At 43.4% G+C, this 26,695-nt stretch overlaps 1 protein-coding gene across 1 annotated transcript; it reads left to right on the plus strand.

Annotated features, from left to right (window-relative positions):
• The first annotated feature begins 247 nt into the window (after nucleotides 1-247).
• NPFFR2 (neuropeptide FF receptor 2) lies at nucleotides 248-26,492 on the plus strand. The gene is made up of 3 exons (XM_029609846.1): nucleotides 248-575; nucleotides 8,608-8,707; nucleotides 25,269-26,492. The coding sequence occupies exons 1-3, from the start codon at nucleotides 248-250 to the stop codon at nucleotides 26,110-26,112; spliced, it is 1,272 nt and encodes a 423-aa protein (XP_029465706.1). The 3' UTR covers nucleotides 26,113-26,492.
• The last annotated feature ends 203 nt before the right edge of the window (nucleotides 26,493-26,695 follow it).

Genomic DNA, 26,695 nt, shown 5'->3' on the forward strand with positions numbered 1-26,695 from the left:
ATGACTGCAAACATGTCATTAATACTTAATTGTCTGTGCAATGCAGTTGATGTTGAGGGGAATTTTATGATGTAGACTACTGCTCACCAGTAAGGAACTCAGGCTAATGTAAGAGATCCGTTTTGCACTACATAAAGCATTGCAGAAGAAGTCAACAGCGAAGATGCATATTCTGCAAAACAGATTTTGCATAGTTAAACAGCCTCTAATACAATATCTTTTCTTTACTTTTTTTTCAAGGTATATCATGAATGATAAACTGAACTTCAATTCTTCAAGACCAGGAACTCCTTGGCTGATTTTGAATAACACATACCAGGATCTTCCTGCTTGGAGCAATGTTTCCTATGTGAATTTCTACCTTCACCAACCTCCAGTGGCAGCTGTCTTCATAGTCTCCTATCTTTTCATTTTTCTTCTGTGTATGCTTGGCAACGGAGTGGTTTGCTTCATTGTTGTGAGCAGTAAGCACATGCGCACTGTCACTAATCTCTTCATCTTGAACCTTGCTGTTAGTGATCTTCTGGTTGGAATATTCTGTATGCCCACAACTCTAGTGGATAACATCATAGCAGGTACTTGGAATAAAATGTACCGTATATCTTTTTTGTCTCTGACCACCAACTTGTTTTATATTTGTAATTGTAGTTTTCATTCATATACTGTATAATTCTTTTATTTTCGTTATCAGTTCTAGCAAGAATACTGATTGATTCCAATAACAGTGATTGCCAGATAAGTCAATACTTTGCCAGACCATTAAGCAGAACCATTGCTGGTCAAAACAGAGTTCAGGTGGAGTGTTCCCCTTCAATGATGCAGATGGCTGGGAAGGTGGAGGGGCACAGTTCTCCAGTGTCAGAGCCTATATGATCACAGCAGCTACACAGAAACTTGCCTCTGGTTGTACTGATGATGGAGGCATGATTCAATGGTGTGCATTCTGGCCTAACATCCTGATTGGAGAGTGTCTTGCCCATCCCGATAGATGGCTCTGCTATTGTATCACATATATATGATAAAACTGGAAAGAAACAGTATTTCAATCACAGTAATACAATGAAAGAAATGTGGATAGATAGAGACAAATACTAAAGGCAAAAATATTGGTGAGATAGCTATTTTCTATTAATTTGGTGAGCAAAGATAGAAAAGAGACCACTATCAATATCTCATCCCCTAAATACGGTCGCCCGTATGACATAGTGAGGGCAAAGGTCTCTCCCGGACCCCCGCTGGACTTTTGGCAAGTTTTGTGGGGGTCAGGAGGCCCCCCCAAGCTGGCCAAAATCCCTGGGGGTCCAGCAGGGGTCCGGGAGCGATCTCCTGCACGTGTGACGTCGGAAGCCAGGAACCAAAATGGCGCCGGCGCTACCTTTGCCCTGTCATATGATAAGGGCAAAGGGCCACTGGCGCCATTTCTATCAACACAGCCGTGGCCAGAGAGCGGGAGATCGCGCCGGGACCCCCCCACTGGACCCCAGGTAATTTAAAACTTTGGGGGGGGGGGGGTCGGGAGGGTGGGGGATTTGTTTTAAAGGTTCGGGGTGGGTTTTAGGGTTTTTTTGGTGTGCCGGTTTTCCCGTCCTCCCCCGATTTACAATTTTTAACGATTAAAAAAAAAAAAAAAAAAAGAACACGACGATCAGATTTCCCTCCCCCCCAGCCAAAATCGATCGATAAGACGATCGATCATACGATTCACACCCCTACTGCCTACCCCTATCACAGCTGTCAAAGAGAAGGGATGCTGTTGTGGGCCACCATCGGAGGCCAGGCCAACAGCAGCTGAAGAGAGGAAGGACGCTATTGCATGGCACCGCTGGAGGCCAGGGAAAGGGGGGGGGGCTGGGTGAGAGGGAGCAGGGAGTGGGGCAGGGCGTGGGGTGAGGGGGCACCATTTCATCCCTCGCCTCAGGCGGCAGATTGCCTTGAGCCGCCCCTGCCTTTGTCTGCCGGTTGAAGGCAATACATTTTACCATTACTAATGTTGAGGCCAATATTTTAAAAATCCTTAAATGGCTAATTATCCAGTTAAAGTTACCCAAACATGTTATCCTCATACCTGGGAACTTCTGAATTCTGCTCAACTTGAAATTAGTGGGGGTGGGGGTTAGGCAGTCTGTACAGACTCTCTTCCTCCACCCCATTCCCCTTCCCCCCAGACTACTTTCTTTTTAATTTATGTTCTCTATCGGACAATAAAATAGTTTCCAATCTTTGGTGTCTCTGGCTTGATTTTTTGGCTCAGCCTTTTATTTTCTCATTCAATCCTTATCTCTACTCCTTGTTTTCTGTTTCATTTCTCTCTCTCCTTCCCTTCTTTATCTCTTTCTTTCAGCAGCAGATATGTTAATACTTTCTCTTCCCTCTTTTTCTCTCCCCTTCTCCTGCTTTTGTCCTATCCATCTTACCTGCTCTGCTTTAATCGTTCTTCCTCCCATTTCTCCTACATTCCCTCCTCTATTCCTTATACTCTTCCTTCTCTATTATCAACCTGGATTCCTTCCCCCAACCTAGGGTCCTCTTTTTCCATCTCCAGCCATCCTTGGTCCTTATACCCCTTTCTCTTCCTCCTCTCCATCCCCCCCCCCCCCCGTCTTTTCTCCCCATCTTCTTGGCTCATCTTTCCCTAATTCAACCCTCTCTTCTCCTATGTATTGCCTTCTCTCTCCCCTATGTTGCAGGCCCCTCTCTAAAACCCAACTCCTTTCTCTTCCACCCTCACTCTTAATCTTACCTTTCTTTTCCCACCCACCACACATACACTTCTTCTCCCTTTTCCTTTCCTCCCTGAACTCTTGATCTTTTTCCGGCTGTCTCTTCTCACTCCCCCTTACCTCCACATTTGTGTCCCTTCTTTTGTTTTCCCCTCTCTTTTCCCATCTTTACTTCCTATTCTGGCTCCCTCCACATTCTTACTCCTCCAGCTCTATACACATACATGCACACACACATACACATGCACACAGACGCACACGCAGACACACACACACAGGTTCTCAAGTTGTCTCCTCTCTCTGGCCCCCAACACACACTCAAAGGTTTTCTCCTTTGCCCCCCCCCCCCCACCTTGGATTTCTCACTCTATCACACTGCATGTACAGTTTTTCTTGCCAACTCTCCCTCTCTCCATCTATTTACCATGATCCATGCAGGACTAGCAGTGCTTCCCCATCTCTCATTGCTGATTGGTCCATTGTGATAGCTAGAACCAATCGGCAGCCAGGGGAAGAGAATTCTTCTTCCTCTTGCCTCGTACTCCATCCTAGTGCCCGCCATCTCCTCAGCACAGACAGAGGAAAGAGGCTGCAAATCTTCACCAAATTATTTGGCCATCTAAAGGAGCAAATTTAAACAACCCCCCCCCTCCTGACCCCTCCAAGACTTACCAAAACTCCCTGGTGGTCCAGCAGGGGGTCCGGGAGCCATCTCCTGCACTCATGCCGTCGGCTGCTGGTATTCAAAATGGCGCCAATAGCCTTTGACCTTACTATGTCACAGGGGCTACTGGTGCCACTGGTTGGCCCCTGCTACATCGTAGGAGCAATGGATGGCACACTATCCAATGCCATGAAAACTTGGGAATCAGCACTAACTGCCATCAGTTCCCATCTCTCAGACATCTCACTAGCACTCAATACTGCCAAAACTGAGCTACTAATCATCTCCCCACACCAGACCAACCTGCTTCCACCCCTGCACAATACATCACACTCCTCAATCACCTTTTCTCAACATGTCCATAATCTCGGGGTCACCCTGGACAATCAACTCTGTCTAAAAAAGTTCATCAATTCCACATTAAAAGATGGATTCTTCAAGCTTCATACTCTAAAAAGGCTGAAACCCCTTCTGCATCTTAATGACTGTTGTACAATCCTCCAATCTACCATTTTGTCCAAAATAGACTACTGTAATGCCATACTTATTGGCCTACCCAAAAATGCAATACAATCTCTACAGATACTCCAAAATGCGGCAGCCCCTATCCTTACCAATACACACAAAAATGATCACATCACTCCAGTCCTCAAAGAGCTGCATTGGCTACCTGTCACCTACCGTATAACATATAAAGCCCTCTCCATCATCCACAAATCCCTGCACAATGAAAATATGTACTGGTTCAATGAGCACCTCTTTTTCTGCACCTCCTCCAGACCTACCAGAAAACAGCACATGGCAACCCTACATACTCCCTCACCCAAACATACAAAACGTATGATCACCAAGAACCGCGCCTTTTCCATCGCTGGTCCCCCGCCTTTTGAACTCCATGCCTGCCAGTCTTCGTCTAGAAATATGCCTCAAAAAATGTAAGCAGAACCTCAAGACTTGGCTATGCAAACAAGCATACTTCTGCTGATTTCCATGACCCCCCCCCCCCCCACCCCCCCCACACACACACACAGGACAGCTGCGTCTATGTCTCCCTACCACAAGGAAGCAATTTCGTACTCCCTCAAAGTACCCTCTGCTCTGCTCCAAATTTACATGTAACCTCATGACAATATAGCTATTCCTATCCTCTGCATATAAGTTCCTATCCTCTGTATATAAGTTTCTTACGCATATCTTATTGACTCTAATTGATTGTGATTACTGTTGCAGAGTATTATAGTGTAGTTACTGTTGTTGGTTTGAACCTCTTATTCCCCTATTCCTCCCTACATGTTCTATGTAAAGCCTGTTGCGATACTATGTTCAAATGTAAACCAATGGATGTTCCCAACGACTGACGGTATATAAAAATACTAAATAAATAAATACATAGATATTGCTGGTAAGGTTTAAAGTTATATGGCTGATGGTTACTAGACAACTTTAGACTTAACCAGCAATAGTTAACAATATATAGCCGGTTAAGTTGCACAGTAGAGATGTGAATCGTGTGATCGATCGTCTTAACGATCGATTTTGGCTGGGAGGGGGAGGGAATCGGATCGTCGCCGTTTGGGTTTTTTAAATATCGTGAAAATCGTGAAAATCGTGTAAATCGAAAACCGGCACACTAAAACATCCCTAAAACCCACCCCGACCCTTTAAAATAAATCCCCCACCCTCCCGAACCCCCCCCCCCAAATGCCTTAAATTACCTGGGGTCCAGTGGGGGGGAGGGCGGGAAAACCGGCACACTAAAACAACCCTAAAACCCACCCCGACCCTTTGAAATAAATCCCCCACCCTCCCGAACCCCTCCAAAATGCCTTAAATTACCTGGGGTCCAGAGGAAGGGTCCCGGTGTGATCTTTTACTCTCGGACCTCCGGTGCTTGTAGAAATGGCGCCGGCGCTACCTTTGCCTTGTCATATGACAGGTCAAAGGTAGCGCCGGCGCCATTTTGTTTTTTGTCCCCCGAGGTCAGGAGCGTAGGAGATCGCTCCTGGACCCCCGTTGGACCCCCAGGAACTTTTGGCCAGCTTGGGGGGGCCTCCTGACCCCCACAAGACTTGCCAAAAGTCCAGCGGGGGTCTGGGAACGACTTCCTGCATGCGAATCGTTTTTCCGTACGGAAAAACGATTCGCGGCAGGAGATCGCTCCCGGACCCCCGCTGGACCCCCAGGGACTTTTGGCCAGCTTGGGGGGGCCATTTTGTGCCGCCATTTTGCGCAAAATGGCGCTGGCCGTAGACAACACGATTCGACTGCAGGAGGTCGTTCCGGACCCCCGCTGGACTTTTGGCAAGTCTTGTGGGGGTCAGGAGGCCCCCCCAAGCTGGCCAAAAGTCCCTGGGGGTCCAGCGGGGGTCCGGGAGCGATCTCCTGCCACAAATCATTTTTCCGTACGGAAAAACCAAAGGTAGCGCCGGCGCCATTTCTACAAGCACCGGAGGTCAGAGAGTAAAAGATCACACCGGGACCCTTCCTCTGGACCCCAGGTAATTTAAGGCATTTTGGGGGGGTTCGGGAGGGTGGGGGATTTATTTTAAAGGGTCGGGGTGGGTTTTAGGGTTGTTTTAGTGTGCCGGTTTTCCCGCCCTCCCCCTTCCCCTCCCCCTTCCCCCGATTTACGATTTTTTGACGATAAATCGGGGAAATTGTTATTGTATCGTGGCTCTAACGATTTTTGATGATTTAAAATATATCGGACGATATTTTAAATCGTCAAAAAACGATTCACATCCCTATTGCACAGTGTTAAAAAAACAAACAAACAAACAAACAAAACCCAGAAAACAAGTGAAGAGCAGGCCTGTGGCCCAATTCCTTGACACCCAGCCAATATTTAAAAAACAGATCCTGCTAGATTGAGTACTCCCCACCCCCCAAATCCTACAAAAGTGTTTACAAAGTAATTGTGTAGGGGATTAACTGAGCAGCCTCCCCCTCTCAGCCCACCTAATCCCTGGTTCAGCAAATGCTGAAGGTAATGACTCCTCCTCCCCCTCCCTCTTCACCCACACTAACTTTAATCCTTCTTCCCAGCCAGTACCTTCAAATACCTCTGGTCTATGCATAGCACAATCCTAATGGCTTTCATTGTTGCTGTGTAAACTACCAGCATTGCTATTCTGACAACCACACTGGGTGGGAGGGTTAGGGCTGAGATGGGGGGGGGGGGGGGTATGGAGAAGGAAGAAGGGACTTTACCTTCAATATTTGCCAAACTTGTGAGCGGGCTGGGGGATGGGGGAAGTTATCCAGTGCCTCCATACACAATTATTTTTCTATGATTTTGGAGCAGTCTGGGAGGTGCTCAACTCAGCAATGCCCTGTTCCTAAAATGTTGGATGGGGGTCTGGGAATTGGGTCACAGGCTCACCCTTCACTTTTATTTTTTCAACACTGTGCCACTTAACTGGCTATATTCTCTTGAATATAGCCAGTTAAGAATAAAGTAATACAGCTACCAAATAACTTTAAATCTAACCAGTGATATTCAAAAGATAGCATATTAGGTTCAAAGTTATCTGGCTAAAGTTATCCGGATAAGTTTATGCAAGGATATTCAGGGGATGCTTATCCCTCTCAATAACCAGGATAACTTATCCAGTTAAATTTAGTTAGAGAAGAGGGCCATTCAAGACTTTTTTGAATATTGACTTTTTAAGTGCTTTTGGTGGGGTTTGGTGGGTGGGAAGTGTTCGGCCCAGGCCGGCAGGGCCTGGCAGGGCCCATTTTTTTAAATATTGGCTGGAGGATAGGGAATTGGGCCATATGCCCATTTTACACTTTTTTGTATTACTTAACTGGCTATTTTCTTTTTCTGAAAATAGTTGGATAAGGTAAAAGTTATCTGACCACATACTCTGAGACAGGCTTAAAGTTATCCTGCTGAAAATCAGCTAAGTTATAGGGTCATTTATCAAAATGCTATAAGGTGTTTTTGCATGCGTTACAGGGCTTATTGCATGCGATAGCACCATAATGTATGGTGTGATGCAAATCTGAAAAAGAGAAGGAGTGGGCTTACTGTTTTGGGAAGCCCTATTGCATGGATGGCTTTAACTAGTGTTAAGGCTTTCTGCATTATGTTCTCATTTGCTGGAGAGAGAGAGAGAGAGAAAGAGAGAGAAAATAGCTGTAATACTCTCACAATAGATAGGTATTTATATCTCTATGGGAGGCCCAACTAGTAACTCGAGTTGAGGTTTAGGTATTAGTGTAGGGGTTAGGAGCCACTTTGACATTCAAAGTGAGACGTACGAACAGACCAGTGCTCTCTTGTGAAGATTTGATGACCTTCGGAGTGAGAAAACTCACTCAAAGATGAGATTTGTGCAATGTTCTCTCAACCTAGCTTGATGGACTCTCTACCTGGGTAACATCAAGCTAGGTCAAGAGAAAATTGCACAAATCTCATCTTTGGGTGAGTTTACTCACTCCGAAGGTCATCAAATCTTCACAAGAGAGCACACTAATATCTAAACCTCACCTTGAGTTACTAGGTGGGCCTCCCATAGAGATATAAATACCTATCTATTGTGAGGGCACTATGGCTAGTCTCTCTCTCTCTCTCTCTCTCCACAGTGGCAGTATGTAGGAAATACAAAGCACACCCCTTTTTCCATCACATGCGATATTTAGTGCATTTTGATAAATCCAGGCCTAAATGTGTTTGAATATTAACTTCATTTTGTTTAAATGGGGATCTATTCTGTGTCCTATGAGAGTACTGGTAGCTTGTCTCTGAAGTTCAGCAAGCTTTACAGAGCTTTTAGTAAGTGTTTTATCTATTTATTTATGTATTTATTTGTATTTTTAAGTTGCTTATTGTAATTATGTTGTATGAAATGTACTCATATTGAAGCTATTATTTATACTTTTAAAAATTATTATTGTGATTAAGTTATTTGAAGGTATTATTTGAAGATTGTATATTGCTTTCAGTTGGAGGGATAGGCAACCAATTAAATATATGAAAATAAAAAAAGAAAGAATGAAAGAAATTAATTTTAGGACTTTGCATCATTCCTCTATTTTATAGGGGCTGAATACATCTATAAATGTTAGGGTGACAGTAGAGACCATAGAATTTTAGAAAGACAGCTCTCTTTATTTATATCTTCCCAAAATATTGCAGCATATCCACTAGCTTTCCTATTCACATGCTTTTGAAAATGAATGAGACTACTTGAAATGTGTTTTCTATTTTCAACCTAGGATGGCCCTTTGGAAATACAATATGCAAGATGAGTGGAATGGTCCAAGGGATATCTGTCTCTGCATCTGTTTTCACACTGGTCGCGATTGCAGTTGATAGGTAAGATGATGTCACCAGACACAAACAAGCAATATTTATGTGAAGAAATCATAAGAAAAAAAAACACATTTTCAAATTTGTTTCATTAGAAAGAAGCGATAGGGGTGTGCATCCTTTTTCGACGTATTGGCGATCCGCAACGTATTCTGTCCTATCCGTTAAATACGTGGGGAGGCGAAACGCATCGCGACTCCCCACGTATTTAACGTATTTTCTGTTTAATTCGGTGCGCCCAGGGGCGCGCGCTTTTCTTCGCCCCCATTAGCTACTTACTATCTACGATTTGCACAAAATGGCAGCGCCCCTGCGGTAACCATGCCAACCTGTCTGATCCTTTCCTGTGAGTCACAGTGACTCACAGGAAAGGGTCGGACAGGTCGGCATGGATACCGGAATGCAGCGTATCCGCGCTGACATTTTCTGAGCTGCACTGAATGCAGCCAATAGCGCTGTCATTCAGTGCTCTCTGTCGATTTTACTGATGAGCCAGCACTATATAAACATCAGCACGAGGAGCCACGCACTTATTTCCAGAGATGCTGTGGGGAGGTGGGCTGCTGGGTGGAAGAGAGAGGAGGCTGAACTAAGAGAGATAGGCTACTAGTAAAGGAAAGAAAATTATTCTTTGTTTTGCTGCAATGCCAGGGTCAGCTACAGCTAGTCCTGTTTCTTTCAAGCTGTTTATTTTGGTCATCTCTGACTGAGAAGAGAAGCTGTGCTAGGTCAGCTAGCACTGACCACCATTTAGGGTGTTGGGCTAGCTTGGAGAGATATATTATTTTCAATTTCATCCATTCTTCTGGAGTGACAAAAATTCCTGCTTTTTTTAATTCCAATTACTTAGTCTCTCAGTGCACTGGGCTTCACTGGGCAGTTTAACAGGCTGGGTCTGTGCAGTCAAGTGCCCAGGGAGTCTGCCTCTTTTGTGCTTACAAGCAAGCAGCTTCTGTGTGCACACCACACACATTAGTGCACAGCCAGGCACCGTGACAGTGGGCAGTGTTACTACTCAGTCACATTAAATCCATAATGTCAGGGAAAGAGAGATGTAATCGAGTGATTGGGACTGGCAGAGGAGGCACCTCAAAAGACACAAGTGCAACACCACCAGTACAGCTAAAAAGGCAACTGTCGCACTCTAAACTCTTTGTAAGGGATGGCAGTTCCATGCCAAAAAAAATGAAATCTGACCATGATACATCGCCATCGCCACCACTTGTTTCTGGCCCTGTAGTTTTGGAGGTGAGGGAAGGGGAGGCAGAGTCATGCCAGATAAAATGTAGACACCCAAAAGCAGCAGGGGGACAGAAGTCTTGACTAACATTTAGCGTTTAAAAGGTAGCGCAGTCACTGTTTGCCTCTGATTTAGATGAAGAATCTTCTTGTGTGGGATTCTCATCAGAAACGGAAGAAGTAATAGCTGACGAATCTTCGGTAGAATCAGTTAGTCCTGTCTTAGCCTCCACAAATGTGCAGCAGGGGAGAGATGACAGTGATAACGAGGAGGAGGAAGAGCAGTCAGTACAGGCATAGAGGGTGACTGATGCCCCCTCTAGTATTGCTTCTCAGGGTACACCCACTACCTCAACTCCAGTACCAGCATCCACCCACAAGGTGTTAGAGAGGGGAGGATCATGAAAGACATCTCAGATCTGGAAACACTTTAAAGTGACGGAAGACCCGCATTATGCTCGGTGTAATTACTGTGCAAGGGATATTAGCAGAGGCAAGCAAATGGGACATCTATCTAACTTTGGCATGAACCATCATATGAAGAGGCAACACCCAACAAGATTACTGCCATCTGGGGATGGTGGCAGTTCCAGTCGGGGGACCCCTTCCAACCAGTGTGCAGTGGTAGGAAAGCAGCAGAGTCAGCCCATGCCCTCATCCCCTTCTAGCAGTCAGGCAGCAGGCCAGCAACCCCCTGACATGTGGCGGAAGCGACAATCCACCATGGAGAAAATGGGGTGGAGTGCGGTAACGCTATCCCAGGGTAGGAGGCAGGCAGCCTCAAAAGTTGTAACCAGGACCATTGGGGAAATGATTGCCCTTGATGATCAGCCCTTGCAGCTAGTGCAGAATGTGGGTTTCAAGCATTTTTTGAAGGTCATACTTCCAAATTACATAATCCCGTGCAGAACCACATTTAGTAGAAAGGTCATCCCCAGCCTGTACAAGCTGTATCGCAGTTGCATGCAAGCAATGCTAGCTAAGGCAGACGGAAGAGTGCATTTCACCTGTGATATCTGGACCGCCATGAATGCTGCACACTCTTACCTCTCTCTGACAGCACACTGGTGGAACATGGCTGAGGCAGGGGCAGCCAGCAGCTCTATTACTGAAGAAGTAACAGGGTGGAGGTGGGCTTTACTGCACACCCACCTGACGGACCAGGCCCATACCGCAGCCAATATTTTAGCATGCATCAGAAGATGCTGGAGGGCTGGCAACTACACCAGCGAGACAGGAAAACGCAGGCAGGGTTCTTTGTCACAGACAATGGTGCAAACATGGTTAAGGCAATAACCGATGGGCGGTTTAAGAACATCCAATGTTTTGCACACACTCTGTATCTGGTAGTGAAGTCAGCTCTGGGCTTGGAGTCCAATGACAAAGAGAATGAATACCTGCATATGTTAATACAGAAGTGCAGGAACATAGCAGCACACTTCCACAGAAGTGTCAAGGCGGGGCAGGTTCTCCGACAAAAGCAGACTGATTTGGATATGCCTCACAAGCGTCTCATTCAAGACATTGCCACCTGGTGGAATTCCACCTTTATGATGCTGGAGAGGTTACTGGAGATGCAGACACCCCTTAATGAACTTTCTGGTAAAATGGACTTAGGTGTGCAGAATCCCCTAGGGCATCATGATTGGTTAGTCATGAGTCAGCTGGTAAAAATCCTGCAGCCCTTCAAGGATGTCACAGACGAGCTGAGTTCCAGAAGTGCCACCTTGGCTGACATCATCCCTATAGTTAATTTCCTGCATGAACATTTGGAGGCCTTTAAACAGGAAGAGGGAATGACTGCTGAGGTGCTGCAGTGTCTGGACGTTTTGCAGCAGCAGGTGAAAGACAGATTAAGGCCTTTAACAGATGACCGCACATACATGCTTGCCTCTGTCTGTGATCCCCGTGTGAAAGGTAAACTCGCCCTACAGTCCAATTGTCTGTCATTTGTGAAGGAGCTGCTGTTAGCAAAGGCCCGTGAACAGGAGCGCCATAGCTGGAGACAGATTAGGCTTGAAGCAGAGGTGGAAACAGCAGGCACGTCAGAGAGTTGTGCTGCTAGCCCAAGCAGGAGCAGCACTGTGTCAGCGACAGATAGTACCTTCTCCTCCACGTCAGAACGCCCAAGGCATGTTGCCCATAAAGATTCATCAGTTGTGCAAGGGGCGAGAGAGAAAGCAGCTGGATTGAGTGACTCTGAGCCCACCCAAGCACAGGAGACAGCAGCACAGCTGTCAGTGACATGGTATCTCTCAGAGCCGATAGAGAAAATGCAGACAGATCCGCTGGCATATTGGGCACACAAGCCCACTGTCTGGCCACACCTAACCAAAGTGGCTCAGCGATATCTGTCATGTCCACCAACCAGAGTGCCCAGTGAACGTGTCTTTTCAATGACCGGGGATATCATGAGCCCTCACCGCTCAAGGCTGGCACCAGAGTTGATGGAAATGCTAGTGTTTTTGAAAGTAAACCTGCCTTTGCTTGGGTTTCCAAATTTTCCCTGTGCATGGCAAGATGAATAAAAGCAATTCAAAGCCTTGCAGCAGCTCCAATTGCCTCCTATGCTCCAGATAATATAAGCACTGCAGCACATGTACCTGACATGAAATGCTGTGCCTGACCGTCAACTGTCCAGGCCTTGTGTTCCTTCAAGTGTTTGACCTCGATTTCTGTGCCTGTTCATCCAGGCCTTGAGTCCCTAGGTAGGATTGACCTCTGTCCTCGAGTGCTTTGCCTGTCAGTCTGGGCCTTGTGTTCCTTCAAGTGTTTGACCTCGATTGCTGTGCCTGTTCATCCAGGCCTTGTGTCCCTAGGTGGGATTGACCTCTGTCCTCGACTGCTTTGCCTGTCAGTCCGGGCCTTGTGTTCCTACAAGTGTTTGACTTTGATTTCTGTGCCTGTTCATCCAGGCCTTGTGTCCCTAGGTGGGATTGACCTCTGTCCTCGACTGCTTTGCCTGTCAGTCCGGGCCTTGTGTTCCTTCAAGTGTTTGACCTCGATTGCTGTGCCTGTTCATCCAGGCCTTGTGTCCCTAGGTGGGATTGACCTCTGCCCTCGACTGCTTTGCCTGTCAGTCCGGGCCTTGTGTTCCTACAAGTGTTTGACTTCGATTGCTGTGCCTGTTCATCCAGGCCTTATGTCCCTAGGTGGGATTGACCTCTGTCCTCGACGGCTTTGCCTGTCAGTCCGGGCCTTGTGTTCCTTCAAGTGTTTGACCTCTATTGCTGTGCCTGTTCATCCAGGCCTTGTGTGCCTAGGTGGGATTGACCTCTGTCCTCAACTGCTTTCCCTGTCAGTCCGGGCCTTGTGTTCCTTCAAGTGTTTGACCTCGATTGCTGTGCCTGTTCATCCAGGCCTTATGTCCCTAGGTGGGATTTACCTCTGTCCTCAACTGCTTTGCCTGCCAGTCCGAGCCTTGTGTTCCTTCAAGTGTGTGACCTCGATCGCTGTGCCTGTTCATCCAGGTCTTGTGTCCCTAGGTGGGATTGACCTCTGTCCTCGACTGCTTTGCCTGTCAGTCCGGGCCTTGTGTTCCTTCAAGTGTTTGACCTCGCTTGCTGTGCCTGTTCATCCAGGCCTTGTGTCCCTAGGTGGGATTGACCTCTGTCCTCAACTGCTTTGCCTGTCAGTCCGGGCCTTGTGTTCCTTCAAGTGTTTGACCTCGATTGCTGTGCCTGTTCATCCAGGCCTTGTGTTCCTTCAAGTGTTTGACCTCGATTGCTGTGCCTGTTCATCCAGGCCTTGTGTCCCTAGGTGGGATTGACCTCTGTCCTCAACTGCTTTGCCTGTCAGTCCGGGCCTTGTGTTCCTTCAAGTGTTTGACCTCGATTGCTGTGCCTGTTCATCCAGGCCTTGTGTTCCTTCAAGTGTTTGACCTCGATTGCTGTGCCTGTTCATCCAGGCCTTGTGTTCCTTCAAGTGTTTTGTTTTTTTTATTTATATTTTATTAGTCTTATAAACAATGCTGACAGCAATATCCGCTTGTCTAGACAAAAAGGTTCAAGAATTACAAATAAGAAAACAGTTTTTATATACTAGGAAATACCCTGTTATAAAGCAAAAAGAGACTGGTTGGTTACTTTCTGAGCAATATCACAGTAATAACAAAAATGGTAATAATGGTGCTTACACTAACATACCTTAGACTAGGACATAGTGACAGGTAATCTTGCATCAAGAAAACTTCTCAACTCACTTGGTTCTAAAAACACAAACCTTTCCTGTTGGTATTTCACCACACATTTACATGGGTAGTATATGGTACACAGGGCTCCTAATGACTTTGCTTCCTGAACCATTTGGAGGAAATTTTTTCTACGAACTTGGGTTGTCCTAGTGATATCAGGGAAGGTCCAGATCTTTTGACCTAGGAATAACATTTCTCTATTTTTTAAACACAACTTAAGTATCTTATCTCTATCTGTGCTCTTCAAAAACTTGACACACAAGGTTTGATACGGTTCCGCACAGGAGACTGGTGAATAAAACGAGAAGCTTGGGAGTGAGTGCCGAGGTGGTGACCTGGATTGCAAATTGGTTGACGGACAGAAGACAATGTGTGATGGTAAATGGAACCTTCTCTGAAGAGAGAGCGGTTTTAAGTGGTGTACCGCAAGGATCGGTGTTGGGACCGGTCCTGTTCAATATCTTTGTGAGCGACATTGCGGACGGGATAGAAGGTAAGGTTTGTCTTTTTGCGGATGACACTAAGATCTGCAACAGAGTGGACACGCCGGAAGGAGTGGAGAGAATGAGACGGGATCTAAGGAAACTGGAAGAGTGGTCGAAGATATGGCAGCTGAGATTCAATGCCAAGAAGTGCAAAGTCATGCATATGGGGAGTGGAAATCCAAATGAACTGTATTCGATGGGGGGGGAAAGGCTGATGTGCACAGAGCAGGAGAGGGACCTTGGGGTGATGGTGTCTAATGATCTGAAGTCGGCAAAACAATGCGACAAGGCGATAGCTAAAGCTAGAAGAATGCTGGGCTGCATAGAGAGAGGAATATCGAGTAAGAAAAGGGAAGTGATTATTCCCTTGTACAGGTCCTTGGTGAGGCCTCACCTGGAGTACTGTGTTCAGTTCTGGAGACCGTATCTTCAAAAAGACAAAGACAAGATGGAGGCGGTACAGAGAAGGGCGACCAGGAAGGTGGAGGATCTTCATCGGATGATGTACGAGGAGAGATTGAAGAATCTAAATATGTACACCCTGGAGGAAAGGAGGAGCAGAGGTGATATGATACAGACTTTCAGATACTTGAAAGGTGTTAATGATCAAAAGACAACGACAAACCTTTTCCGAAGGAAAAAAATCAGCAGAACCAGGGGTCACGATTTGAAGCTCCAGGGAGGAAGATTCAGAACCAATGTCAGGAAGTATTTCTTCACGGAGAGGGTGGTGGATGCCTGGAATGCCCTTCCGGAGGATGTGGTGAAGACCAGAACTGTGAAGGACTTCAAAGGGGCGTGGGATAAACACTGTGGATCCATAAAGTCAAGAGGCTGCCAATGAAGAGTGGGTGACTCGCCAGAATGATGGCTACTGCCTGGAAGTCAATACCCTTATTAAATAAACATACACAGGCTTGACTCCAACATCGCTCTAAGCTTCAACAGCAAGAGGAAATGTGGAAAAAAGGATTCACACTCACAAAGAGGGGAGTAGCTGGCTTGTTACGGCGGTTACTACCCCAAATCAAATAAGCCTGATACTTCACTTTCAATGCATATACAGCATAGTTCTCTGATTCAACGGCAGGGGAGAAGAAAAACTGATACTTCACACATCCAGCAGAGCTCTCTGCTTCAACGGCAGGGGAGAAGAAAAGAGGGTTCGCACTCACAAAGCGGGGAGTAGCTGGCTTGTTACGGCGGTTACTACCCCAAACCAAATGTGCCTGATACTTCACTTTCGATGCACATCCAGCATGGCTCTCTGCTTCAACGGCATGGGAGAAGAAAAACAACCAATAAGGGCTAATAACATAGTCTGGGTAAAACAAATAAGCATGGGTGCAGCTTGCTTATTGCGGCGGCTACTACCCCAAACTAATCAAGCTAGATATTTCACTTGGATGCAGCTCCATCACTGCTCTCTACATTAAAGGTGGGGGTGGAAGGGAAATAGAACCAAGAGCTAAGAGAAACAGATAAGTATGAGAGAAAATATGTGTGAAGCTTGCTGGGCAGACTAGATGGGCCATTTGGTCTTCTTCTGCCGTCATTTCTATGTTTCTATGTTTCTATGTTTCTAAATTCAACTTGCTCGGACATAGACTGTTCCAAAAAAGCTGTTAAATTACTTGATGGTATCTGTTGTATATTCTGTGGACTATTCTCATTTCTTTTTCTTCCCATTGCTATAAAATATATTTTCTCAATCTTTGGTATCTCTCCCTCTGTTAATTTCAAATTTTCCTTCATAAAATTCTTAAATTGCTCGAAGGGAGATATTAATTTTACATTAGGGAAGTTTAATAGTCTTATGGTATTATATCTTATTTGATTTTCAATCATTTCTATTTTCCTATTATTTAACATATCACCTTGGATCAGGCCTGTCTGAGTTTTTTTAACTTGGATAAGCCTATTTTCTAAGTTAACTAATTTCTCTTCATGTTTAACAACTGCTGGTTCAATTTTTGAAATCTGATTTTGCGTACCTATAATAGTTGCATTTAAATTTAGAATAATAGTCTTTAAGTCTGTAAGGTAGTCCACCTTCAAGTGTTTGACCTCGATTGCTGTGCCTGTTCATCCAGGCCTTGTGTCCCTAGGTGGGATTGACCTCTGTCCTCGACTGCTTTGCCTGTCAGTCCAGGCCTTGTGTTCCTTCAAGTGTTTGACCTCCATTGCTGTGCCTGTTCATCCAGGCCTTATGTCCCTACCAGGGCTCGACCTCTAAGGCTATGCCTGTCTATCCAACTTGGAGCTAGGATATAGTTTTCATGACCTTCATAATACGGGCCATTTTCCCAAGCTGTTTCTTTATTGCTACATTAATGTTTCTAGTGCTATAGAAAACTGGTGGTAGTTGTACTCTAGTTCATCCTCTGTGTTCCCATTGTTTACAGAGGCACTGTATGGTACAAAGTCAACATAGGTTGATATTGCAGATTTGGACTTGAGTAGCAGTATTCTGATTTCTGAGAGCTCTTCAAGTTCCTTTGTCATCAGCTGAAGTGCGTAAGTACAGTCGGTATTCACTAGACGCTAATGTTATTCACTAGACGCCAACGGTATACACTAGACGCCAACGGTATTCACTAGACGCCAACGGAAACACCCCACTCTAGGGGTGAACCCGTTCTAGGGAGTCCTTTTCTGCACAAAGGAAAGGGAACTCTCTCCTGTCTTTCCCCTATCAAAACCACAGGGACCAGACTACCTCCACTCTGCCAGCCTGTCTTGCCCCTATCAGCTTTCTGCCACTTAACTCCTTTTATTGTTCTTGCCACTCTCATGGTTCCTCAGTGTGTTGGTGCTAGTCTATCTGCTTGCTATGTTCCCCCTTCATTGTGCTGTTGGATGTCAATGCCACTTGTCTTGCCGCTTTGCCTTTCGTGCTGCCTTCGATGGTTCATGCATCTGATATCAGTGCTCTCTTTTGAAGCTGTGGTGTGTTTTTGACATTCTCACTGCTGCTTTGTGCCTCTGTTAAAGCACTCTTGCCACTTCTGGTATCCCTTTGCACCTTTACAGTGCCTTAGGCTATTCATGCCACTTTGGTGCCACTTTGCCACAATCTATGTACCTTGGAGCTCTTTTGTTGTTGTGATGATTGCTCCCCAGAAGTTTCATGAAAATTGATAATAAAACCACAATTCTGCAGCCAAAAATAGGCTGGAAATACTTCCCCCATTGACTTTAATGGGAACCGGAAAATAAATTCACATATTGACGTATCGGATTCTCCATACGACTGAATGCAACGGAAATGACCCCCGACGAATACGTATCACGAATGCAACGACATTTTTTTGGCTGCACATCCCTAAGAAGCAATGCTACTTCTGCATATGTTAAATAAGCAGTAGAAACACTAATAATAGGTTAAGACTGATGTGAGTGCTATAACTTATTTATTTTTTATAACTCTTATAAATAAAACAGAATTCAAGCAAGCTTTAAGGAGGCAGTTAAGAAAAGTGCATCTAGTGGCAAGTTACATGCACATTTTTGAATGCCCAGCAAAGACACTAAGGGGTTTATTTATCAACCAGTGACACACAAGAATGCACATTATTTATCATGGCTCCCATAATTTGCGATGCTATTTACTCACAACATATATTGATAAATAGACCCCTTAAATGTTTTTAGTCAATGGTACTACTTTGCAATACTGGTAGATGGAAGGATAAATTCTTTGTTTTAAGGTTGATGGTACTGTAAAATTAAATATAGGAAGAGTAAACTAAGATATAAATATGTTTATGTCTTAAAGTTGTTAGAACAATATGGGATCAATTAACCTAAATTGTCTTTGTCCTCTTATCAGTGCTTCTTTAGGCTGGGGTGGGTCCTGTAAAGGCAAGTAAAAGTGGACATTTAAATTCCATTAACTTTTTATTTATATGATTTCATGTTAAATACACCTATTAAGATAATCTTGAATTAGAAAACCAGTATGCATAATTAATATATTACTATCATAATACAATCAGAAAAAAAAGAGGAAAAAAGATATGATCATATGATTTCCATCCATAAACCATTAAATTCCAAAGCGGAAATCATGGAAGCTGGAAATACAATAGAAAAAAAATAATTTTAAACATAATAAATGATAGCAGATAAAAACCAAAAGGCTCATCTAGTCTGCCCAGCAGTGATTTTATGTACAATCACCCAAAGTAGATCAAATTCCCGCATGGAACCCCATCCCCAATTATATTGTGACTCCTTTAGAGTTTCAACTTTCGCTTCATGCAGGTTTCTTCATGCCACCCAGGGAGCTCAGTGCAGCTATATCATGCTGCCTTTTGCTGCAACTGTCACGCTGTGTAGTTCCCTCGTTACCATTTTCTGGTGACCAGGGATTCTCTGTGTTTATCCCATGATTTCTGCCTCTGCCCTTGTCATCACTAACTATTCTGGGAAAGCATTCCAAGCATCTACCACCCACTCCATGAAAACATACCTCCCATTATTCCTTAATCTACCTTCTTGGAGCCTCATATTGTGAACCCTAGTTCTACAGTTTCCTTTCCATTGAAAAATCTTGGCTTCCTGTACATTAGATATGTAAATGTCTATATCATATTCTCCCTGTCTCACCTCTCTTCTAGGGTATATATATTAAGGTCTTTTAATCTAATCTCATAAGGCTTTTGGTATATACCCTGTCCTATTTTGGCTGCCCTTCTCTAGACCATCTCCAGTCTTTCTATTGACTTTTTGATATATGGCCTCCAGAACTGAACTGTAAAGAGGCATAATTATCTCTTTTCTTCTACTGTTTATGCCTTATGCTATAATCCAAACATCCTCTTGCCTCTGACCGCCACCTTATACTATTTTACTTCCTTGAGATCATCTAACACTATCACACCAAGGTCCATCTTTTATTTGATGCACATCAGCTACTTACCACCTACCACCTACTATTCCCATTGTTTTCTGCACCCCAAGTACATGATTTTGCACTTCTTGGCATTACATCTTAATTGAAAGTATTAAACCACTTCTCAAGCTTTCTTAGATCACTTTTCATTCTGTCTACTCCTTCAGAAATGTACACTCTGTTGCATATCATAATGTCATTCACAAAAAGGCAAACCTTTCCCTCTAACTCTTCTGCAATATTGACAAAACAACTGGAACATTCTATATATTAACATGCTAAATTACATTCTTAAGGAGTAATAAATAAACTCTAATAGAGATGTGTATTTCTTTGAAACAAATGGGTAAAACACAACAAATGAGTCTATTTTTGTTTCATTTGTAGATCTTTGAAATAAATGGAGTGGGTCCCACACATGAAACAAAAAATGTTGTCTCATTTCTTTATGATGCTCATTGAAATCTATGACCCATTGAATCCTATGGCTGTGCTATGAACAAATAAACAGGTGTAGGCAACTATAGCAACCAACTCTTGCCTGTGTGTCCTCACAGCCTTGTCAGAGTTGAGGCAGGACAAGCTGACAAGGAAACAACACAGATGACAAATCCCAATGTAGCATTTTTTAACTAACCTATATAGCTGCTATCAGGATCAAGTGATGCTGAAGTTCTCCCACTGTAAAGTCTGATCATGTGCAAGAAATTCTGTATTTCCTTTCTAATAGATGAAAGAGAAGGGTGTGCTTGGAGAAGCCCTTTCTGAGTTTTAACAAAAGGTAGAAAATGTTGGATTTGGCACTGGTGAAGGGCTCTTTCTGATCTTCTCTCTGCTGCAGTGATCTTACTCATTATTTCAGAAAGACAGAGGCAGTGGCACTGTTAGTGTTGTTTTTTACATTTTTTTCTTTACTGAGGGAGGGTCAGGGTAGGACACAGTGTTGAGATTTTAGCAATGCTATTGATTATTTTGTCTCTGTCTGGACACCAATGAGGTGAGCACACTGACAGACTGAGGAGAAGAGTCTTACCATACTGTCAGTCTTTTTGGATCTATTAGTCAGGGCTGGCCAGCTCTAATCCAGGATATCTACAATGAATAAACATGAGATAGATTGAAAACCAGCTCTTGTGGTTCAGAGTTGGTCATCCCCATGTTAGTGTTTTGTTTTTTTTGTCTGTGGATTGTAACAGGAGTCAATCAGCATTGACTGCACACAGTGGATATGTGCATGTGACAAACTTTTCTCCATGCTGTAAGTGAGAATACAGTTACAGTATCAACAAACAATTTTGTAATATCAAAATCCATAATAAACAGTACACTTCAACAAATTCCATCATGTCAGGAAACGGGAGATGAGAGGATGGCTGGCATGGCAAAGGAATTGAAATAGAGCCAGCCCAGCCTAGTAGCAGCAATGAAATGGGAAGTCATGACCCTAAATTGAAGAGAGACTTTCTTAGATGCAGATTGGTAGGAGAGGACAGCAGCTCAAGACAGAAGCAATTGAAATTTGGAGAGCATGTGCCACCACCTCCTTTTCATCTCTTTCTTGTTTTGGAACATTAAGTAAAAGTGGGAGATCCATCCAAGACTGGCATTAGCAAGGCAGATTCAGAAGTTCAACAGCCAAATCTAGCTTTTCATTCCTTTCTGGTTACTGCTTTTGAGGCAGTAAAGACAATATTTATACCAACTGATTCTGAGGAAGAATCTTTTCTGGGATTCTCTGAATCAGAGTTGAAGAGCTAGTAGATGAAGTGATTAGGGAGCTAGATGATACTGATGGAGTTCAGAGTCACTCCCAGAAAGAGCAGGCAACCTAGGTAGATATCATGAGTGATACCCCTGTCATTTTTCCTCAGCTTCTACCCTCAAGCAGAACTTCACTACCAGTATCAATCCACAAGGATAAAGAGAAAGGATCACAGAGGCATTCCTGATCCAGAGGCATTTTAAAGTGAGGAAGGAATCACATTTACTCAGTGTATTCACTGCAGGAAGGGAAGCAGGTGGGGCATGTGAAAAGTATTGATATGCAGCATAACTTGCAAAAGCAGCATCTGCTAGCATTGGCATCAGAGAAGAGTGGCAGTACAAGACTGGAGACCCCTTCCGCCAATAGAAGTAAAAACCAGAAGAAAAGGGTTGAAAAAGAGAAGACCTTTCCCTAAGCTGATCCCATGTCCCCTTCTACCAGTCAGATAGCAGGCCAGCAGTCCCCTGCCGTGTGTCTGAAGTGGCAACCTACTATGGAGGAAATGGGGTGGTATTCCATAACACTATCCTGGGGCAAGAGGCAGGCAGGCAGCATTGAAAGTGGTAATGAGAAGAATAAGGGAAATGATTGCCCTGGATGACCAACCCAAGCAGGTAGGGGATAATGAGGGCTTTAACTGTTTGCTGCAAGTGTTAGCCCCCAATTATAAAATAACCTCCAGGACTATGTCTAGTAGGCATATTGGAGTAGTACACATTTCACCAGCAATATATGGACCAGCATGAATGCTACAAATGCTTTCCTATCTCTAATGGTACACTGGTGGGACTTGGATGAAGCAGCAGTTCTAGTGGGGATGGAGCATCAGGGGGTAGGTAGGCTGTGTTGCACACTTAGATGATGGATAGCCCTCATACCTCATGCAATATCTTATCAGCTATAAGAAAGATTCTGGAGGGATGCAAGCTAGACCAGAGAGGCAGAAGTCTTCAGGCAGGTTTCATTTTGACAGACATTGGGAAAAGTATGATAAAGGTAATAGAAAATGGGAACTTTCTGAGTATCTGTTGCTTTTCACATTTGTTGCATCTAGCAGTGAGGGATGCCCTGGGCCAGGTTTCTAAGGACCATGGGAAGCTATTCAAAAAGTACATGTTAAGAGGTGCAGGCAAATAGCATGGTATTTCCATCAAAGCATGAAGGGTGGGCAGCTTCTCACTGAGAAGAAAGGAAAATTCAGGATGTCTCATAAATGTCACAGCCATAATGTTAACCATTAGGTAAATGGATACAAGGTACAATAAGAGACCATTCTCAAGGGGATATAATGTAAAAATATATAAGAAAAAAGGACAAAATACAAGTTTTTATTAATGATTTACATACTATTTTAACAAGATATAATAAATGTATAGGGATAGGACACTACACCAATAAGTCCTCTGGAACTCCACCTATATGATGCTACTAAGGTTAGTGGAGTGGCAAACTCCCTTTCATGATAGGTGTGATCGCCTCCAGGGGCATCATGATTGAGTAGTGATGAGGCAACTAATAGAAATCCTGAAGCCCTTCAAGGATGTCATGGAAGATTTGGGATTTTGAGTTCCAGCAGTGCCTTTTTGGGTTGGGTCATCTGTATAGTAAATATTCTCAAAGAAAAATTAGAGGGTTTTCATGAACAAGAGGGAATAGAAGCAGAAGTGTCACAGTTTCTGGACTACTTTGTACAGCAGGTACAAGTGAGACTGAAACTTCTGACAGAAAACAATAAACACATGCCTGCCACACTTTGTGATCAATGACCGAAAGGGAGTCTTGCCTTCCAGTTCCAGCATCTCACGTTCATGAAGGAAATGCTGGTAGCTAGTGTCAGAAGCAGAGGCACAGAGGGAATGTAGCACAGGAAAGAAAGGCTAACCCAGAGCAGTGATTTATTTGACTGAGCACATACCTAAACATTGTTGAAGCCAGAAGAACTCTTTCTCTTTCTAGAAGATTTAGAATCCTAAAAAATGTTAGCTGTGACAGCTAATATAAAATATACCTAAAATGGGCAAGCATTACTAAACATTAGAAGGACTTTTAATTTTACACACACACACACATATATATATATATATATAGACAGCGAGAGCCCAACTTTCAACACTTTGGAGTAGATTTTCAAACGGTCCGGCCATGCACGTAAACCCCAGGACATATGTAAGTACCGGGGCTTGAAAAGGGGCAATCCAAGGGTGGGGTGGGGCTAGAGGTGCCCGGCACAATGGCCATTTGCCACTGTGCCGGCGTGCGCAACTTGCTCCTGCTTTGAGGCAGGAGCAAAAGGTAAAATAACAAAATTTGGGGTAGTTAGGATAGGGATGGGGGAGGACAGGATAAGGGAAGGGGAAGGGAGGTTAGGCTAGGGGGTTGGGAAGTTCCCTTTCAGTCCACTCCTTAATTGGAATGGACTTGGAGGGAATTGGGGCAGGCCACAATGTGTCGCCACGGGTAATTGCAAAAGTAGACCCCCCCCCCTTTGCGTGCACCGTCCTGGCATTTTAAAACATGCGCACGCCAGCATGTGCATGTTATAAAATCGCGCATCCACGTGTGCACGCCGGGTAGCGCATGCACATGGAAGCACACGCGTAGGTTTTGAAAATCTACCCCTTTCTGCGGTATATAATTTAAGGTGAATTTTAAAAGCCAGGCTCACGCTGAAATTAGAGGATGCATGAAAACGTCAGGCTTGTGAGTGCTGACCGTATTTTAAAAAGCACACAGATTATGCGCGTAAATGCAACTGCGTGCACGTTTCAACATTTTTCAAAAAAGTGGCGGGACATGGGTGTTTCAGGGCCTGGTCAAGAGATGTGTGAATAAATACTTATGCACCCTGAACCCCTAACAGTTCACCGAGATCTCCTACCAAAAAACTGCACAAATCAATTAGCAGTTGTAAAAATGCTCTGATAAGTTTGGCAATGTAGGAATGAATACTTCTTGTACACATTTTTTATTTTTATTTATTTAAGGTTTTTATAGACGTTAACCGTTTGCATATCGTATCGGTTTACAATTAACGTATAAGGAAGATACCTCGAGCGATTTGGTTACAAGGCATGGTAAGGGAAAGGTGCATAACATAGTAAGCAGAGAGTACATAACTGTTGAAGGAATTATATATATATCTAAGTATATATAAGTGAAGCTATGTACACATTGGTCATATTTGAAGGCAAGTACAAGTTAAAAGTTGCAAGATAATGTCATAGTAAAGGAAAGGTACACGTACTTCAGAACCTGCCCTAGAATGCCCCAGACCACCACTTTTTTGCATGTTAACAGTTATCTGTGATAATGCAAGTACATACATACTCACAAGATGTAAAATACCATATATGCACATTCATGCTGCTTACATGCATATATTCTATTTTCCTTCATCTCGCCTCCTTTTTCAGTTTTCTCCTTACATGCATATATTCTTATTTTTTCAAATGCAACTCCTGCATAAAGTTTTTACAATTACTTCCATAATGTATGTGTGGTTACATATCTATCTATCTATCTAACTGTATACATATATATATATATATACACACACACACACACATAAATCATTATTTTTATGTGAAGGTAGGAGAGAAATGAAAAAGGAGGCGAGATGAAGGAAAGGGATGGCAAGTGTGGAGACATGAAGACATTGGTATAAGACAGAGATCTGAGAAAGGAGAGAGAGAAAAGGAAGAGGGATGGATTTGTATGAGACAAGCTGAGGAAAAGAGGATAGAATAAGGAAGATTGTGGAAAGAGAAGAGGAAAGAAATATTGAGTTGAAGTTGAGAAAAGTTGAACTTTATACAGCAAAAAATGATGTGGCATTCCAGAAGCCAATAGAACAGAATAGGCGAAAATTATAGACCCAGAGCAAAGAAGTTTAAAGTGCTACTGATCTGTGTTTGATTGACATGCATTATTTGCATTTGCAGTTATTTAAATGATTGCTGGTATAATGTCTTTCACTCTTTCTGTTATAGGTTTCGATGTATTGTTTACCCTTTTAAACAGAAGCTCACCATATCCACTGCAGTCGTAATTATTGCTGTCATTTGGGTTCTTGCTGTTGCTATTATGTGTCCATCAGCAGTTATGTCCCATGTGAAGGAGGACAAACACTTCAGGGTGATTCTTGGCTATAGCAACAAAACCAGTCCTATATACTGGTGTCAAGAGAACTGGCCTAATCCAGAAATGCGTAAAATATACACAACAGTGCTGTTTGCTAACATCTATCTAGCTCCTCTTTCACTCATTGTTATAATGTATGTTAGAATTGGAATCACTCTTTTCAAGACTGCAATACCTGTTGGGGTCAAACATGGTCACGATCAACATCACTTTGTGTCCAAAAAGAAGCAGAAAGTCATAAAAATGCTTATCATCATTGCTTTGCTCTTCATTTTATCATGGCTTCCCTTGTGGACATTAATGATGCTCTCTGACTATGCCAATCTAACTGAATTTGAGTCACAGGTCATCAACATCTACATTTATCCCTTTGCGCACTGGTTGGCCTTTTTCAACAGTAGCATCAATCCAATCATTTATGGCTTTTTCAATGAGAACTTTCGGAGGGGTTTCCAGGCAGCTTTCAAACTTCAGCTCTGCTCAGGAGAAATGGAAAGGAGGGGAATCTATTCACAAAGGACCCAAGACAATTCTGTCTTGCCAGCAAACCAGGTGTCTCAAAACCAACATATTCAAAACACCAGTTGTGAGAAAAAAGAACCGCAAAAGAAGATAAGCAACGAGCAGGATTTAATAATGGAAGACATTGCAAAAGTTACCAATAACAACAGAGTTCAAAAAGATCTACTCTGAAGGTTTGCTAAAGAAACTGAACAAGCATTTGGCACTGTACACAATTTTCAGATTTTATTTTATAATTTTCAGAGTCCTCACTATAAAAAAAATCAAGTATATTTTCGTTTGTCAACTATGTATAATTTGTACAGTGCATACAACCTTTACCAAAAATGTTCTACATTTTTATTTTGTTCTTTTTAAAAAGATGCATTGTTATACCAATCAATATGTTATCAGCTTTTCTTTATTCACAACAAAAAAGTAAAAAATATTTGTTATATTTTAATGAATTTAATGGCAGGAAGTAAACTGAAAAGTAAATGATAACCCAATGTGATAATTTATTTGTATCTGTCATTGTCCAGTCCACAAATGGCATACCAAATAATAAAAAATGTATTAAACTATTGAAAAGGAGATTAATGAATTAGGTTATCTTTATTATAGTAGACTATTTTCTGTTACTATAACTACTTACCTTCGCTTATTTGCAGATGTCCTGAGTCAACTTTTTAAATATCTGTAACTGTTGGGAACATATTGCAAATATTAAGTTGCTGATTGACTTGGCACTCCTTCCATACTAATTTTTATTTCA

This window comes from Rhinatrema bivittatum, chromosome 1 (assembly GCF_901001135.1).
Source record: "Rhinatrema bivittatum chromosome 1, aRhiBiv1.1, whole genome shotgun sequence".
Classification (NCBI taxonomy): Eukaryota; Metazoa; Chordata; class Amphibia; order Gymnophiona; family Rhinatrematidae; genus Rhinatrema; species Rhinatrema bivittatum.

Bases quoted from the DNA above. Each gene is read 5' to 3' on its own strand.
- NPFFR2 (XM_029609846.1), top strand. From the start codon at position 248: ATGAATGATAAACTGAACTTCAATTCTTCAAGACCAGGAACTCCTTGG. The intron at 576-8,607 runs GTACTTGGAATA...TTTTCAACCTAG, and splicing joins AGTGGATAACATCATAGCAG to GATGGCCCTTTGGAAATACA. The intron at 8,708-25,268 runs GTAAGATGATGT...TTTCTGTTATAG, and splicing joins GTCGCGATTGCAGTTGATAG to GTTTCGATGTATTGTTTACC.